This window comes from Phragmites australis, chromosome 5 (genome assembly GCF_958298935.1).
Source record: "Phragmites australis chromosome 5, lpPhrAust1.1, whole genome shotgun sequence".
NCBI classification, from domain to species: Eukaryota; Viridiplantae; Streptophyta; class Magnoliopsida; order Poales; family Poaceae; genus Phragmites; species Phragmites australis.
Genome location: NC_084925.1, coordinates 27,817,637 through 27,835,763, shown reverse-complemented (window position 1 = coordinate 27,835,763; position 18,127 = coordinate 27,817,637). Strand labels below are relative to the sequence as shown.

The 18,127-nt window shown below is 40.6% G+C and overlaps 3 protein-coding genes across 6 annotated transcripts; 2 read left to right on the top strand and 1 right to left on the bottom strand.

Moving 5' to 3' along the window:
* Positions 1-4,807: 4,807 nt before the first annotated feature.
* LOC133919080 (uncharacterized) lies at positions 4,808-6,071 on the bottom strand. Its single transcript, XM_062363328.1, has one exon. The coding sequence runs from the start codon at positions 5,862-5,864 to the stop codon at positions 5,073-5,075; it is 792 nt and encodes a 263-aa protein (XP_062219312.1). The 5' UTR covers positions 5,865-6,071; the 3' UTR covers positions 4,808-5,072.
* Positions 6,072-6,824: 753 nt separating this feature from the next.
* On the top strand, positions 6,825-16,506 carry LOC133919078 (phosphoinositide phosphatase SAC7-like). 4 transcript variants are annotated; one of them, XM_062363322.1, is made up of 20 exons: positions 6,825-6,993; positions 7,379-7,648; positions 8,005-8,381; positions 8,469-8,560; positions 8,746-8,803; positions 9,607-9,663; positions 9,862-9,895; positions 10,032-10,112; positions 10,296-10,402; positions 10,542-10,628; positions 10,806-10,883; positions 11,307-11,377; positions 11,467-11,565; positions 12,205-12,304; positions 13,679-13,787; positions 13,882-13,954; positions 14,467-14,560; positions 14,901-14,993; positions 15,264-15,330; positions 16,124-16,506. In XM_062363322.1, exons 2-20 carry the CDS (start codon positions 7,441-7,443, stop codon positions 16,252-16,254), a joined length of 2,016 nt encoding a protein of 671 aa, XP_062219306.1. In that variant the 5' UTR covers positions 6,825-6,993; positions 7,379-7,440; the 3' UTR covers positions 16,255-16,506. The 4 variants fall into 4 exon arrangements, with proteins under 4 accessions (XP_062219306.1, XP_062219307.1, XP_062219310.1 ...); XM_062363323.1 differs by having other exon boundaries at positions 14,901-15,013; positions 16,124-16,268; XM_062363326.1 differs by lacking the exon at positions 7,379-7,648 and having other exon boundaries at positions 8,015-8,381.
* A 116-nt stretch (positions 16,507-16,622) lies between these two features.
* Positions 16,623-18,040, top strand: LOC133919079 (uncharacterized). Its single transcript, XM_062363327.1, has 2 exons — positions 16,623-16,753; positions 16,871-18,040. Exon 2 carries the CDS (start codon positions 17,135-17,137, stop codon positions 17,816-17,818), a length of 684 nt encoding a protein of 227 aa, XP_062219311.1. The 5' UTR covers positions 16,623-16,753; positions 16,871-17,134; the 3' UTR covers positions 17,819-18,040.
* The last annotated feature ends 87 nt before the right edge of the window (positions 18,041-18,127 follow it).

The following is an 18,127-nucleotide window of genomic DNA, read 5'->3' as shown; positions in this document are numbered from 1 at the left end:
TTTGCGAGATATGAAAAAACGGCAGATACTCGGTGAACAGTGATTTCAAAGTAGTACTAAATATTTCTCTTTTCTGTATCTTGTACTGAGTTTGGTCTTCAACTTTTGCATGATTATTGAATATGCATTCACAAATATCTAGTAATTTGTCAAGAATTTATTCAAAATTGGCATGCTCTATTTTTCGTGAAACCGATTTTAATAAAAACATGTGATATTTGTCATAATATGTTTCATTCAAGATACCCAAAATGCTCATGTACCCTGATTTCTTCGTCCTAGGTCCCTGATATATCAAACAATAACTAAACAAATCATTTCGCATTGCGAGGGCTTCGCGTCATGCTCGATAACTGAAATTAGCTTCGCCCTTATCCATACGTTCAGTATTTCAGTAAAGAGTGCTGCTATACCATACAATCCATCTGTACAACTCATTTACAACAGGACATCTAATAGCTCAAATTACTCGGATGAAAATTGACTTATAAATCAAAGGGTCCAAAACACCTGGTTGTAACATAGTGTTACGGATGAGAGATGAGTTATACGTGAAAGTACAATGATAACGTCTAAAGAGGGTGAATATATATTTTTAAAAAATTGTTCTCTTTTTCTGTTGATCTAAACTTACAGCAAAAAATAGACTAACAAATTTTTTATAAGTGAAAATCCTAAATATGTTAAACTCAACTAGTGCACAATCACTCTAAATAAGTGTGGATGTTACAACCTTAGAGTGATAAAGATTACTTAAATCTAACAAAAGATATGCAATAAAACTCAGAAAGAAAATATTGAAAACATTGTTAATCCAGATACTCCGGGTTCAGATTGTATAGAATCTGAAGTTTCCGGGTTAACTCAAATACTCTGGCTTCAACATAGAAAGAACTTGAAACTAAAATTAAAGTGTGTCTAAAGAGTTCTAGCTCAAACCAAATGAAGTCGTGTATTCCAAATGATGATTCTAAGTAGATTTACGGAGTACCTACAATCAATTTCATACGAACAAGTAGATCGAGCAATATGCATAAATATTGAGCAAGAATATAAAAACAAGAAAACAAGGGAGAAGACACAAGATTTGTTTCACGAAGTTTGGACACCTACTTTAGAGATTCCTACGTCTCTGTTAAGGGGCTCAGTCACACTTGAGTCGGGTCTCTCTCAATTCTTTTTCTCTCCAAGCTCGGTCACACTTGGACTTAGCTTCCACTCTTGATTTCTTCTATTCCGGAGGTGAAATCGAAGCCTTCACAAACTTCCTGCGGCATACCACAACCTTGGGTGCTCGGCGGCGATGCTTAGCCGCCTAGGAGCTCAAAGCTTTAAAAGTAACAAACGTGACGATAAATTTTTTGCTGATGAACTCGAGTGCTCAATATGAGATTTAGCCCACTTGCACTCAATCTTTCTATCTCACAATCCAACTCAATTTCCTTCTCAAATCACTCACTGGATTGGAGTGAAAGGGAGTTCTTTTGGCTCTAGAAGTTTTTTCTTTCGTGCCCAAGCAACAACAACAAAGAATGGGGGTAAGAGGGTATATATACCCAACCCTCCAAAATTAGCTATTACATAACTTTTTTACTGATCTGGAGTATCCGGGTCAACCTGAAGGATTGACACTGGAACACATAACCGAGAGCCCTGACCAGAGTAAAGTCCAGAGACTCCAGCCACCCAGAGTATCCGAGTGAAACACTCAGGCCCTAACAGACCACCTGGCTCGAAGCTAAACTCGTAGACTCCGGCCAACCCGGAGTATCCAGGTCAACCCGGAGAGCCTGAGTTCAGCACAGCTAACCCTTTAAAAACAGCGATAACTTTTGATCTTGAAGTACGATTTCGACGATTTTGAACTCTACGGAAAGTTTATTCAGAGGGCTACACATCTCAACTAAATTCATGATCCCAAACATATTTGATCAAACTAGAAACACTTCAAAATTCAATTCGAACACTTGTACACTTTTCGCACTAGGCTCCTTAAGCTAACTCTCACTTTGGATTGGTTAGAAAACTTTTGAGCACTGAGACACGACAATTAGCTCTGTGTTGCATCCCTCTTAACAGTGTTGCATACATATACTCAAATTTAAATGTAAAAATCATTTGAATCAATTTGAGCCTTTAAATACTTTTAAGTGCTGCTTCTTTCTTTCAAACCTTGAGGGTTGACAACTTCTATATAATCTTCACTGCAGCTCTTCTTGATTCTTCATATGATTGATGCGAGTCATCCATAGCTTCCTATGGCTTCATACAGTTCATTGGCGCAAAGCCTTCACTCACTCTCACCACCGCCTTGATCCTTCAACGCTAAGCCATTTGCTTGCCCTTCACCACCAGATGGTCTATCTAGTTGAGTTTTGCTTGCTTTTCTCCGTCTTGCCATAGAAAACTATTTTGTATCTAATATCTTCAATAGATTCACTTTATCATATATGGAGTCCAATCTTGTTCTTCACTCTTGACATATATGATTTCAATTCAATTTATACCTTCTTATGGATCCTAACCCCAACTCACTTATAAGCATAAATCACATGGTTAGTTTATAACACTCTATTGATAATGTCATACCTTTAATTACTTGATCTCCATAAATAACTTAACATTCACGCTTATCGTCAATCTTAAATGAGTTTTTTCTTCTTCTTATGAGCATCACTAAGAGCTCATTGACTTTGGTGCAATTCTTTGAGCTCATGGCATTTCTCAATGAATCTATACTTCATTTCTTATGCATCTCCTATGGGATAAACTAATAACAATTCTCAATACCATTGTTAGTTCATAGGTATTGTCATCACTTACCCGAGTATCATCTAGAGCTCATTGATCTTGATGTATACTCCCCCTGATTACAAATGTAGGTCATTTTAGCCTCATCAACTATTCTCTAAAAATCATTCTCAAACTTCTATGCACTTTTTTCTCTTTTATTCCCTTCTTACCCTTATTTAATAAATACTACCACTCTCACAAATAAATGCGTTATCTTTTCCAATGCAGAATAAATAAAGGGCAATAAGGTCATTTGATCTACTTTCTTAATCTCTGTACATAAGTCTAAAACGACATACATTTACAATCGGAGGGAGTATCTCTCATTCATACATCACCTATGAAACATCCTACTAATAATTCTCAACAAATATAGTTAGTTCATATGTATTGTTATTAATTACCAAAACCATATATAAGGGTTAGATGCACTTTTAGTACGTATGGTTCAAAAATTCGTTGGAGGTCTAAAATGCGTCCCTCAGCATTTTCGCGGTTTTCACGAATATCGTGAAATTCGATCAAAATTCAATGAGAATTTGGCTAAATTCACCTGTCAAACTGGTTTAACCGTAGCAAAAAATGGCCGAATCGGTCAAGCGAAATCCAACCGCATTTTTTGCATTTCTTTTGTGGTCGAAAACCAGTTGATTTCCTATAAAAACTGCTCAAATTTCATTGATAACCATTTGGTTTTATCGAATTTCAGTAAAATCTAAGAAAAACCATAAAAATAGCTCAACCTTGTAAAATCGATAACTAATTCATTTAAGCTTCGAATCAAATGAAACAAATTTTTGTAGTTTCCATGTAACAGGATCTACATGATAAAAGTATTTTATCATGAAAAAGTTGTATATTTTCTATGAGAAAAAATATTTTTTAAACCTAGTTAAATACATAGTTAATTATTTGCTAATCCAAAAATCATGAAACTATTTTTTTAGTCTTCTCACATGATACTCTATCTTCTAAAAATACATGAAATTATAAAATAATTATTGTAACATGAATGATTGAGTAAATATATTACAACTAGATTAATTCATAACTAATCCATCGCACCCCAAAATTAGTGAAACCACTTATATTAGTTTACTTAAACAATTCTTTGTGTAGAAAAAATAATGGTAGATATGACAAATTTAATTTTAGTACTTTTTCTTAACATGTTAACTTTATGCTTGCGAACTTTATAAAAATTATGAAGAAATTAATAAAACTTTAAATCAAGTGAAACTAATTTTATAGATTCTCTTAAGGTATATAAAAAAATGTTTGGATGTTAATTTTTTCCTTAACGTGAGTTAATAAATGAGCTGCACGTTTTTTTTCTTCCAAACTTCATCTCCATGAAATATGATGCAAATGACATTATTTTTGATTTTTTTTCACATATGGTTTTATAACTGTCTCTAGTATTTTTACAATTTTGTATGGTTTTTTATTTTTTTTACTTCAAATTAAAAAATCAACCGGTTTTCAACTAATTTGCGAAGCGTAGTTGTACGTGACCCTTGGCCTCCTCCGGACCACAAAGGATTTCCTTGAATTCCTGTAGTAGCTATAAGATCTTCCGCGACATCTATAACTTATTATTACTGCGTCCCCAACACGGTAGGTAGCCATTAGTTAGACTGTCGCAAGAAATGAAGCATCGCTTTAGCTTACATGACATGTAGTAACAATAGTTTGACTCGTCGCAACACTGTTGTCGCCCAACACTTGATGATAATTCAGAATCTGGCTGGTGAAGCAGCCGTGGAATTGAACGTACAGCTCTGCTGTTACAATCAGGCTGGTCGTTGGCTGTCGCTGTTCTCTCCTCTTTGCTGCTTCCATGGGAATCATACGACATGCATTAGAGATATTTTACCTTTTTCATATTTTTTGGCTTTTGAGAATGAATGCATTTCTCACTCCTTGGTTGAGCTACCACTTGAGACAAAAGGTGACACTTTATTATCGCAGAATAATAGCATTGGTGGTTAGCTGCTTTAATTTGTACCATGACTGATACTCCATTAGCAAGGGATATATTTTTCCTTTAATCACAGCACTTTGCTCATCCACGGTTCCACACACACCACCTCAAAAAATAAAAATAAATGGGAGCAAGAAAAAACATATCCAGAGCAAAAAGTGATCCTTGCTTTTGTCGATATTTACAGAACTCTAGTTCCAGAGGTACAAGCATTTGGTTAATTGAGCTAGCTTCTCCATTTTTTTAAAAAAATATGTAATTGCGGTAAGATGCTGTGGTATCGGGAGTAGGAACATCATGGTACGTAGATGCTGTGGGGGCGGGACGCCGTCTTGTCGACGGCGAGCAGCCTCCGGAAGAGCCTCAGCAGCAGCGCCCACCCCCCTGCCGCCGCCGTCCCGCGGCCCCGGCTCCGTCGGCGGGGGCTACTGCAGAAGTGCCCGGCCCCGCCGGCCCGCGACGACGCCCTCAGCATCGTGGGCGCGCACCCGTACCGCCGCTCCGACGACGACGTCTCCTCGGACTCGGCGTCCGACGGCGAGTGGCAGAAGTGCGAGCCTTGGTCTTCTAGCCCCGGCCGGGCCACTCCGTCGGGATGATCGGCGGCGGCCTTGGAGCCTGCGCGCCGCAGGAGGAGCTCCTCGTTGAAGCTCTCCCACAGCAGGTCCATCCTCTCCGCGTCGGCAGCGGCCGTGCGCGCCTTCTGCTCCTCCTCTGCCTCGGCACGGCGCTCTGGCAGCTGTGCACCTACACGCCCGCCGCTCCTTGACGCCGGGGCCGTCGCTGCGGCGGCGCCCTCCAACAGAAGGTCCATCCTCTCCTCGTCGGCGGCCACGAGACGCTCCAGCTCCCGCTCCTCCTCCTCCTCCCGCGCGTCTCCTCTCCCTGACGCTGGCGCCGGAGCCTCTTCTTCCTTCACCGTCGCTGCAGCGCCGACGGGCGGGGCCGCGAACGGCCACAGAGGGGGCGCGCCTGGAGCTGCAACGCCGGGAAGCTGTATCCTGCCGAGGTGGGTGGCGGGCAGCGCCGCCGGGCCGTCGTCGTGGCGTCCCCCTCCCGGCGCCGGGAAGGTGAAGTCGTCCTCCATTTGCTCCGGCCCGCTGGTGCTGCTAGAGGACGTGTTGTGATAAGGCTTGGCTACCGGGTGAGCGTGACTGGTTGTACGTGCTGGTGACACTAGCTAGCCGGCGCTGCACCGTTGGTCGGGGTGCACGCTGTACGGCGGGGCGCATCGCATCTATGTAGCTGGCACGCGGACCCTGCGAGCCCCACGTACGGCGGCGGCACCCTGCTCCTGGAAGCTTCTTCGCCGGCCCATTTGGCATGCAGGACCCAACCATGGCTGAGCCAGGCTGGAGACCGACCTGGAGGGGTGGAGACGTCTGGGTCGGATCAGCCCAACCTGGAGGAGCAGTGGCGGATCCATTACTGCTTCGCACCTAGAGTCCCTCAACATTTTTTTTTACCATGGATGGGAGTGGGAGACCGCTCCTCTGCGAATCGAGGTCTTCTGACTTTGTAGAAATGTTGTGGGTCTATGGATAAGATTTGACGCTACATTGCTCTTATAAATAGTAAAATTGTTATAGTATTTAAATAAATAGTGAATGTAAACAATATTCAACCGCATGTATTGTACTCCTCTCACAAAGTATTATGCACCTCTGATTTCACAAGCGTGAAGTCAGACCTGAACCTCTCCTCTGCATCCGCCACCGTGGGGAAGAGGAGACATCAGGATCTAATATGGATGCATGCGCAAAGTATCAGCAAGGGTCCCGAGGGACATGTATAACAGTGGATGCAAAGCTGGTGTATAGGTGTCTTCGGGCTGATCACGTGCTCACACTTTACGTCATCAGGTTGGGCTCACCGTGGCGGCGGCACATGATCACGGACACACGGCGGTAGCGGCGGCCTGTGGAAAACAGCCTAGGGGCTCAAGTGGTTTGTTGGGCTCAGGAGCCCTAACCCTTCCTGCTCACGGCCCGTCTGCCCCTCAAGCTCCCGCCCCAAGTTGTCTCGCAAGGGACCAACCAATCATCACCATGCTCTGTGCGGGGCCCACAAACAGACAAGCAGATCGGGTCTTTCTGCTCCGAGGCTCCGACTCCGAATCGCCTCGAGGGAGTCGCCGCCCCATTCCGGCGACCACACGGTCCACACCGGCGATCTCCCACCTAGCTAGCTGCAGGAGGGAGCTGCCCATTTCCACGGTACGTCCGGTTCCTCCGGTAACCTGAAATTTTCGTTTGATCGGGGCGAGTGGGGGCATCGAAGCTGCCGCCGGTCGCGCGCAGGATTGAATGAAATTCGCCGTAGGCACGCCACGCTGCTTAATTTTACGGGATTTATGGTTAATTGGATATGCATGTATCCCGCTCGTCTCCGTGGTCGATCGTAGAACGAGTGTTCCTCTTTTCTGTGGTGCCTGAAATGCATGCTCATGGGTTCTGAATAGCGCGCCTAGTAGATGGAGACTGCCTCCCTTTTTTTCCACATTTTATTTGGCTACCCACATTCTTAGAATTTTTGTTATGCTTTAAACTGTTAGTTGTTGCTTGATGCTCAACTCAGCTGATCCTGATCTGTCTTCAACAGCCTATAGGATCAGACCGACACTCAGATTCCTCATGGCCCAAGATCCCGAATGCTAGCTGCGAATGGCTAGCTGTGGTGCTCTAGTTACAGGATGCATTCTTTCGGTTTGCCGGCGTGTTAATAGCAGAATTCATGGCAGTAGATCTCTTCCTTCTTGGCAGAATCGTGTTAGCCCCAGTGCCTCCAAAACTCGTTTGCCCTGCTCCGTCACACGCCACTTGTTCGGCTGCGCAGGCACTCGCAGCCATCTTACAGTTGCCCAAGCTGAAGGTTCAACCTATCTATTTTCTTTCCGTTAAGGATGATGGTTCGAGCCATACTGCTCATGTTTGTGTTGTAAGGTTCCAGTAGGCATCATTGGCGGCATGTAGCTCAATGTGTCGATGACTGCCTTCCAACTGTTTTTTTCCCTTTTTACAGCTGGAGACTTAATGAAAAAGTGAAGACTCTGAAGTATATTCACTGTAGTTCTTTTAATATATTTGCCTTCTGGTTCCACCGTTCCAGTATCTTGACATGCATTATATTTTTTGTAGTTCAAATTGATTAGTACACTAAACGCCAATTTGACCATGTGATTGTTCATCATTATGCTTGCTAATGTTAGCATCACCTGTTTATTTTAGGGTATCCCAGCATGGATGGGGCAAATGATGCACGCCCTTCATCTACACTTCACACAAGACTGAGAATATGGGAATTTCCTGACTGTTATATATTTGAACCGATTGATGGACTTGCTGACTTGTATTTGTCAGTTAGCCGAGCCAGTGGAACAATGAAACTAGTTGAAGAGTTGCCACCACGTGGATCCTCTACAAATCCTAAAGTTCAAACAGTTTATGGTGTGATAGGAGTGCTCAAACTTGCAGTTGGATCATATTTTCTGGTGATCACGGACCGTGATTGTGTGGGATCCTACTTGGGACACACAATTTTTAAAGTGACAGGACTCAAAGTTCTTCCTTGCAATAATGCACTGAGCACTTCTTCTGCCGAGCAGGTATAACATATCAACATTGCTTATTTATTCCTAGTTATATTGTTTCCATCAATATTCCATTTGAACGTTCAAATATGCTGTTGGCAGAAAAAAATGGAAACAGAATTTTCGGAACTCCTGGATGCTGCAGAGAGGACTATAGGCCTTTACTTCTCCTACGATATTAACTTAACACTTACGTGAGTATATTATTAAACATTGTCAGTTACATTCTTGAGAGCTTTATAGTTGAAGCATTTGCCTTTTCAATGCAGAGAGAATTTATAATAGAATATGCATGGGCTCTATTAATTTAGCTCTTGGATTTTTTTTCCTGTATTGTTTTTTGTAATGCACATGCTTATCTTTGTCCGTTCTATTCCAGTGCACAGAGGCTATATGATCTAGGTGATGAATATAGATCACTTCCCCTTTGGAGACAGGTTTGTTTCCTTCTCCATTTTTAATTCCAGAGTTTGCTTACAAATGGGAAACCTTATCTTTCTCCATTGTTTCTTATAGTATGCAAGGCTCTGGTCCTTACGCTTTACTGGTATATGTAGTACCAGGTTACCTTTGCTAGTTGCTACTTTTAGTATTACAAAGAATGTCACATAGCTGTTTTTTTAGTCCAAAGAAGTGGCAGAATGTGGCTAAAATCAAAATTTTATGTGGTTAAGCATGGAAATGCTTAAGTTGTACAGTATCATAGCCGTAGTCTGCTTTATTATAAGCCGGGAAGATGGATTTGGTGGTAGGAGGTGGCATTTAAAAGTGTTGCTGACTATTCTTTTGGGCACTACAAAGTTTGCACTGTTTGCCTCTAGTCCCAAAGTGTGCCATTCTGCATTGGTAATGGCTAATGACTTCAGTAGCATGCTACAAATTCACAAGATGATCCTAAGTAATTGTTGTATGATCAATAACCACATCCCTCGACATGGATAATGTGTATTTTAATATTTGGTAGAACTTTATGGTGTGAGAGCGGAGAACAAAACAGTTTTTTGACAAAAAGAAATTTATCTGACTTCAACCTCATAAAATAGACTATGAACTTTTGCACAGTAGCTACTCATATCAACTTCAGTGAATAGTGCAGAAATATGCAATTTAGCTCTGCTGAGTTGAGCATCAGTGCATAAGAATTGCTTGTACTAAATCTGTAATATGTTGGACATGTAAAAATGAAACTCTTGTACCTTACTAACTACTCTTACTGATCAATTAGCATAATTCTTTTCAGGCAGAACCAAGATTTCTATGGAACAGTTACTTGTTAGAACCTCTAATTGAGAACAAAGTAAGGTTAACATTATCTTTAAGGCCTGTTTGGATAGGAGGGATTGGTATCCAAATCCTTAGGATTTAGTTCAAATTTGAACGAAATCCCGAAAATTCCTTGAGCAATCCTCCCTTTCCATACAGGCCCTTACGTCATTTCACTTTGGATTTAAGAGCCAATGCAAAGTGTTCTGACTGCTTCTTTCTCCCTTGACAGCTGGACCAGTACTTATTGCCAGTAATTCAAGGCAGTATCCTTGGCATGTTGTGACATTTCAACTAGGTCGCTACTAGAGATATCAGATGATGTATTATATTTTAATTCCAAGTCAAGTTTTATTTGGGTTGTATTTTATTGTAAGTTTCTGCAACTTAACTAAATATCAGGTTTTCAAAATATCCATGCAGAAGTTGGGTCAGAGAAGGTAAATGTGACCCTAATTGCACGTAGGTGCACGCGGAGGATAGGTGAGGGTTTTAGGCATCGAAATAAGTTTCTTTCACATCTTTCCTTTCATTAACATTTTAGTTGAATATGTTTTACTATGTGTGATCAGTTTTAACTGCATCCTGGCTTCTCATTTTTGGGAGACTCAATGGCATATGATCGAATAATGGTTCACGAGGCTTTTTTTAAATTTTTTTTTGAAGGTACTCGAATGTGGAGACGAGGAGCTGATCCAGAGGGACATGCTGCAAACTTTGTTGAATCAGAACAGATAATGCAATCAAAAGGGTTTACCGCATCCTATGTACAAGTAGGTTTCATCACACAATTTAAAATCAACCCTTAATATTGCCTTTTTGGTGGCCTCACTTTTAAGTTGTGTTTCAGTCTTAATTAGTTTGTTGTTGTGGAAATCTTTCAAATACCTTGACAAATTATATGTTTTGTAGATTCGAGGTTCTATACCATTCTTGTGGGAGCAGATTGTTGATTTGACATATAAACCTAGCTTTGACATTGTTAGACAAGAGGAGGCGGTGAGCTAGCTCAACTTATTCCTTGTTTTGTTCTTTACTTTGTTGCTATAATGGCACTATACGTTTCGGTGACATTGTACACTATCCTAACTTAGCTTAGCTAATTAATACTCTGCGAAGTAACCTATGTTCACTATTTTATTTTTTTCATAATTTATCTTGGTTTCTGTTGTCCAGCCTCGTGTACTTGAGCGGCACTTCCATGATTTGCAAAAGAAATATGGAGCTGTCTTGGCTGTTGATCTTGTCAATACAGTAAGTACAGTGCTCTTGGACTTGAACTAACTTTAGTGTTATGATTTTCCAAAACTAGGAAAGTCAGAAGTATTTCCTCCATAAAAAAATCATTGTGTATGGGTTCTGCTCCTCATTATGATGTCTGGTTTATAAAATCAGAATAACAATTTTCATTTTAAGGATTGACCTCTGATATGTATTTTGCATACTTGCATGCTTTTTCTCCCCAAGTGCGCATATTTATTTTGTTGAAATGAAATAAAGTTATTCCTTCCTGCTTATGCTGCATAGAGTATAGTGATATTGTTCAAGTGGTGACAACTGACAGATAGGTCATTTAGATAGAGCATACACCTTCACGTCTTCCCTAATAGTGCTAACTTATTGACTTCATTCTATCTTCCATGAAATGTTCATCCCTTGTTTGATTCCTATATTCAGGGTGGTGGTGAAGGTCGCCTCCATGAAAAATATGCAAAATCTATCGAACCTATTCTCAGTGAAGATTTAAGGTAACAGTTTCTTTCTCCACCGTGGACTGCTCACTGCTCCTATCATGTCATATTGTAGCTAAGCATGTATGCATGCTTATGTCATGCAGATATGTGCACTTCGACTTCCACCGAGTTTGTGGTCATATTCACTTTGAACGCCTTTCTCAGCTGTATGAACAGATCAAGGACTATCTTAAGAAACATAGGTATGTTGCTAGGTGATATAATATAGTATTCCATGTCATACCCTTTATCATTTTTATACATTCTTGCTGTTTGTTGAAGGAACCTTGTTATATAGGGCCAAATCATCCACCAATTGTACTTTGGTCTAACACACAACTACCAATCACACATCAAATTGTCATGCAAAAATTAACTGCATAGGACTTGGGCTCGACTGAATCATTAGTTCTTTAATCTGGTCTATTGCTGAATTCGCGCTAACTGGACCAGATATAGAATGATTTTTTTTTTCTATTCAAAGCCAAACCGATGTAATCTTGCACATTGTCACTTTGAATATTGGTTGGAACCTTGAGACACTAGTACAGATGCATTAAGGACCTACTTTATAGATTTTTTTTTTTGGGTATTTGAAGTTCCTGGCTAAGTAGGAAAAGTTAAATGCATTTAATCACTTGTGTTAGTCACATTATTATTGACTTATTATCGCCTTGTCTCGTTGCTCTAGATCTCCTCTGATAAAAAGGGAAAATATTTTCTGAACCTGAGTTTTTCTATATATCTTAGTAATATGTTCCTTCATACTTTGTTTCCAAAAACTTACATCTCTGGATGTTATCGTTCCTTCCCATGGTCTTGCTAATATGGTTATGTGATAGGTACTTTCTTATAAATGATAAAGGCGAGAAAATTGAGGAGCAGACTGGCACTGTGAGAACAAATTGTATCGATTGTTTGGATCGCACCAATGTAACTCAGGTACATACTTCCGAGTAAAGCTTTATCACATATTCACATGTACTTCAACAGTTATTGTTTATCGAATAATCTGTCTATGCAATGTCATTTGAGTCATCCAGTTTCCTAATGGCTTCCCCTTTTTTCTTCCAAACCTATGTAAGACATGATACGTTGTTTGGCTAAGGGCATTCTTCATCCTTTTATTGTAGTATTACAATCTAGACGAACTGTCAGACAGATGCAGAACTTGCAAACATATGTCTTTTTGAAGTGTGAATCATGTCCAAACTGGTATACTGGGTATGCATTGATGTACTTTTAGAAATGCGTGATCAATATTGATTGAGTAAATTTCGCAAAACTATAGATACTTTGACAAAATTATCGCAAAACTACAGATTTAAGCAATAGTTTAACAAAACTACAGATTTAGTGTCAATTTTATCGCAAAACTACAGATCTTTGGCAAAATTATCGCAAAACTACAGATTTAAGCAACAATTTCACAAAACTACAGATTTAGCGTCGATTTTATTGCAAAACTACATATTCTAGAGGAGTTGTTCACAACCCCGTTACCATAACGACTGGGCCCTGCTTGCAGTCTCACAACAGCTGCCAGCTTATGAAACAGACCGTCTGGGAACTCATGAAACTACAGATACTTTGGCAAAATTATCGCAAATCGCAAAATTACAGATTTAAGCAACAATTTCACAAAACTATAAATTTAGCGTCGATTTTATCGTAAAACTATAGATTCTATCGCAGACTTGTTAACCTGACGAATAGGCCCTGCTTGCAGTTACATGAACTCTCAGACGGTCCATTTCATGAGCTGGTAGCTACTGTGAGATTGCAAGCTGGGCCCGGTCGTCATGGTAACGGGGCTGGGAACAACTCTTCTAGAATTTGTAGTTTTGCGATAAAATCGGCGCTAAATCTGTAGTTTTGTGAAATTGTTGCTTAAATCTGTAGTTTTGCGATAATTATACCAAAATATATGTAGTTTTGCGATAAAATTGGCACTAAATCTATAGTTCTGTCAAACTATTGCTTAAATCTGTAGTTTTATGATAAATTTGTCAAAGTATAGTTTTGCAAAATTTACTCTTTTTATATTGTTTTAGGTTGGACACTTCTTTGGTCTTAGATTGTTTGCCTTGAACAGAAATACTAGTAACACTGATGTAGTAAGAATCCCATGCCTCAACTTGCAAAGTAGCTTCAATTCCATCTAGCTGCATATAACTAATTAACGGCAAATCATTGTACTCATGTTGATACATCCTTCTATACCGTATCATTACTATTGCTCTTTTTTATGTTTTCGTTCTCATCCCGTTGTTGCACTTTTGCTTACATACCTGAACTGTGACAATCTCTAAACAGAGCATGATTGGGAGACAAATTCTGGAAAGCCAGCTCCAACGAGTAGGAGTTCTTGGTGTTGATGATACAATAAGCAATCATCCAGCCTTCGATGCAAACTACAAAATTTGTGAGTATTATGTAACTAACCTGGGTTCGTTGTTGTATTGTTCCATGCCTGTCTATAGACAATGTTGCTGGAGTGAAATGATTCCTCTTTTCAGTGTGGGCCAATCATGGAGATGCAATAAGCATTCAGTACTCTGGAACTCCTGCTCTGAAGGGAGATTTTGTTCGGTAATTTCTGTAGAACAAAAATTGCATGTTTCTTCTTTTTAAGTGCATTTATTCTATTTTTAGTTCCTCTTTTTTTATTGTCAAGAATAGGAGCTACTTCCAATTTACACTAAATAAGAATAGTAGTATTCTTTGTTGCCTCGAGTCTGCTCACAGATGCGCACTTACATTTATGTGACACTTTGAGGTTATGAAGAGTTAAAAGACCCCGTGACCACTGTTGCAGTGAGTCTCTATACCAGTATCACCTGAATAATGGCCTAATATAAAGCTGATATGCTTTTTACTAGTCGTCTGTGCAACAGGACATCAGATAATACCAGATTAACAACTAGACTGATTGAGTGTATATTAAGTAGTATGCTTTTGTTTCTGTAACTATAAATTACTGCTGGTTTATTTACATTCATTATGTTTCGTGATTGGGTATTATAAAATGAAAGACAGTGGTGATAATTTATTATTTATTCTTCGTTACTTTGTCCATATTTACATTTGTTTTTGTCTATTAGGTACGGAAAGCGAACTACTCAGGGAATTCTGAATGATCTGCGGAATGCACTTGCTAGATACTACTTGAACAACTTTGTTGATGGTACTAATCAGGTAAACAGTTGACTTTGTCGATTCATCATTTTGATGGTGCCCCAAATGTCAACTCTCCATAGCTTAGCTTAGTAGCTTTGCTATGTTAATGATATATAAGTGCCAGTGAAATTCTTGCAGTGGGGCCTAAGCCCAAGCAAGAAATCGCTGAAATTTATGATGAGAAATGGCAGCTTACATGATGTTGTATAATTGATTTGAGTGGCAAGGATTTTCACTAGTGCAGGAGGAACATATGTCAAAGCATGATCAATGCATCCTCTATAAAATTCATGTTCCTAATGTCTGCCCCGGGTGCTTTATAGGCAATGCTTCAATATTTATTTGTTATCTTACATAGGATGCCATGGATCTTCTTCAAGGACATTACATGACATCTGTTAGTCGAGACATGGCAGTGCCAAGCAAAGCGGGACTTCTACAGAGTTATGCGGTGGGTACAATTTGCTATAGGTTGGAGTTGCTCTTTACACATGGAGTTATTACATTGTGAATTGCTAAATGAAAATTCCTCTGAAATCATTCACATTTTATCTGATGTGCATGTGGGTGTGTTTTGACTAGGCGCACGTGCATACACAATCTCTCTGACACTCACTTGATATAGTCTTTATTTGTGGAAAACAGCTGGATCAACACGAGAATGTGTTTATTATATTTTCCAACAGAACAAAACTCTTAGTCATGCAATTTTCTTTTACAGTCCTTCCGCCTTGCTTTTGCATTGGTTCTGGGAGCTCTAATGTTCATGATGATGTCACTAAGACAAGGTAAGAATTCAGACTCTGCAGAAACAGACAATTTTGGGTGTTCTGTAATAATTTTATTCTGATCAATGCTCTCCTGCAATGTGGCAAGCTGCAGCATTTGCTATCCATTTTTATATCTACAATTAATTCATGCTGTAAATAAAAGAATAGTTTCATAAAAAGTCTCCTTTAGGCTCATCCCTTTGAAAAAGGGCTTTACTGCTTAATATGCAACCTTGATAATTTGTCTGTGCAAGTAAAGAAGAGTGTGTATCGAATATTAAAATCTAAATGCAACCAATGGGACAAAAATCCACTAAAAATATTTCTTTGTTCTCATGTTTTCATGAATCAATGAAGAGTCTTACGATTCAATTTGATGGCCATATGGTCATGTTGATGATGTGCCAGGCAACATGGCAAAATTGATGATGTATTAGCCACATCAAACAAAAGTGCCTATGAAAACATCCTTGAGATGTGATTTGCGTTGGTTTTGGCATTTTTGAAGCAAACAGTTTTGGAGTTGAAAGTAAAAATTAGATTCTGTCAATAGTATATGGACCAAAATGGGCTCTTTTTATCCATGTTTGATTTTGACTTAGTGTTTGAACGCTAAAAATTTGTAAGTCAAAATTGATCAATGTGTCAAATGTTCGTCATCAGCTCGAATTGGTAGTATTATGTGCATGATATTAAAGTTAGAGCCATCCTAACTATGTGAACCTGTGAACTCTGACTCGATTATACAGGCTGATTGAAACTATATTTTTACATTGCATGTACACAGCTAACTACTTAAATATCTTTGCAGCCCGGAATGATGTTCGCCATTTGTGGCTATCACTTCTGTGGGCTGGTGTTTGTATTGGCATCACACATTTTGTCAGAGCCAATGGTCGGACATTCACTAACCGACCTCTGTTTTACCAGTCACGCCATTGATAGATACAAAGTGACAATTTTGCTCGTCAAGTGGGTTGCCTTATAGATTGTCATCATTCATCAAACTTGTGGGCACGCAGTATAAGTTTTCTTCCATTTTGTAATAAGTTTTTGTCTCCTTTTCTCGTTCTTTTGATTATAGTGTTCTGGTTATCATGGTCTGCTCGACCTGTTTCGTTTGTAAAAACCTAAGTGAACACGCCTTTAGCTATTAGCAATGTATTATGATTTTATATACTTGAGTTCTTGACAGTTTCACCAGTACTGACAAATTTACCTTTCTCATAAGAACTGTATTCTATATTCTTGTTCTATTGGTGAATTGTTTGTTGGAAAATAGCTGTTCCTACTCTCACTTTCAGTATTCAGACCCAAACAGCTATTTGTGCGGAGCTAATCACTCATGCTGTCAGTTCATCACCTGAAGTTCTGTAACAGTTCCGGTCGTGCAAACATGATTCCATTTTGTCCCATCAGCTACCGTGTTAAGCTGACCCAGGTGCATATGCAATTTCTTTTTTGTGCATCGATCTTTGTATGCCTCCAGATCTAAGATCTTCCTGCAAATGACCATTATTTCCGTTGCCTTCTGCTGAAGCATTTTCTCTCCTTGAAGGCCTGCTGAAGCATTGCTAGAGTGGTTGCTGTAAAAAAGAAAAGAAAAGAAAAAAGAGGTCGAGTATGCCAACTGCTTTTGGTCTGCCCTTTTAAACTCCCTGTCTCCTGCAGCCTCCACTTATAAAAAAGCTCTTGTGCCTTTAGTGACTAGTCCCCTTCTTCCCCTCTACCGGTTTTTACTTGACCTCGACACAAGGCCTGTATTCTGCTGCTACTCCGGTTGGTGTTTGAAGTAGAAGCAAAGACAAAAGAACCAAGAACAATGCCTACTTCAACACCACCCTTCGCCATCGGTCACCCCCGTGGCCTCACCTGCATCGCCATGGTCATGGAGTTAACTGCCGCCTCTGCTGTGCGCCGCGCCGAGGTCGACACCTCCCGGCCGTTCCAGTCGGTCCGGGAGGCCATCGAGGTCTTCGGTGAGCGGTACGCGGGTGGCGGCAGCGGCTCCAATGCGAGCAGCGAGTCCACTGCACCTCCAGCGGCCTCATCCATGACGATGGACTGCCTGAAGAAACTGGAGGCAGACTTAGCAGAGGCCAAGGGCGAGCTGGTCCAGCTGAGGCGGAGGCAGTCCCAGATGGAGGTGGCCATGTCCAGCCTGACTGTGCAGTTCAGCAAGGGCCTGGCCGTCTTCTCTGGCCTCAGTAAAGGGAAGGAGGTCGCCATCATCGGCGCACCGGCGACCGGAGAAGACGACGACCATGGCCACGGCCGGGTTCGCAGCGACCGGTGGGACGAGAGCCGGGCCGAGGAGTGGATGGCGAGCCTGGAGTACCTGCCAAGCCTCTCGGAGGCACTGACCATCAAGATGATCGAGGATGACTCGGGTGAAAGGAAGGAGAGGAAGGTGAAGAGCAAAAAGGCCAGGAAGAAGCACAAGAAGCAGAAGAGTGGGATCTCTTTGGTTGGAGGCATCTTTTCAAAGAAAAGCAAGTCCAGGTGATCGAGCTACGGACCACAAATATGTACCTATATTTATGTTGATAACTTTCTATCTTTTTGTTGTGGGGTTTGCTTCATAAGTTGCATTCTGCAGCAGTAGCCTGTCCAGAACATAGTAATTTCGTCGGAATTTTATAGTACCATTGCAAGGAACAATTCCGGACCTACAGAAATCCAGCGAAATTCCTGTACGTTCAAGAGAGGGCCTAAGAGCGTTTTGACTTCCTGTTGTTTGCTTTGTATTACCAAGTTGTTGTGTGCTCAATTAGGTGGTATGTTATGTTTCCTACGAAGATGAACTCGACCATGT

Excerpts from the sequence above, each read along its gene's own strand:
- LOC133919080 (XM_062363328.1), bottom strand. The coding sequence starts at position 5,864 with ATGGAGGACGACTTCACCTTCCCGGCGCCGGGAGGGGGACGCCACGAC.
- LOC133919078 (XM_062363322.1), top strand. The coding sequence starts at position 7,441 with ATGGCTAGCTGTGGTGCTCTAGTTACAGGATGCATTCTTTCGGTTTGC. Across the intron at positions 9,664-9,861 it reads AACCTCTAATTGAGAACAAA|CTGGACCAGTACTTATTGCC; the intron begins GTAAGGTTAACA and ends CTCCCTTGACAG. Across the intron at positions 11,566-12,204 it reads GACTATCTTAAGAAACATAG|GTACTTTCTTATAAATGATA; the intron begins GTATGTTGCTAG and ends GTTATGTGATAG.
- LOC133919079 (XM_062363327.1), top strand. The coding sequence starts at position 17,135 with ATGCCTACTTCAACACCACCCTTCGCCATCGGTCACCCCCGTGGCCTC.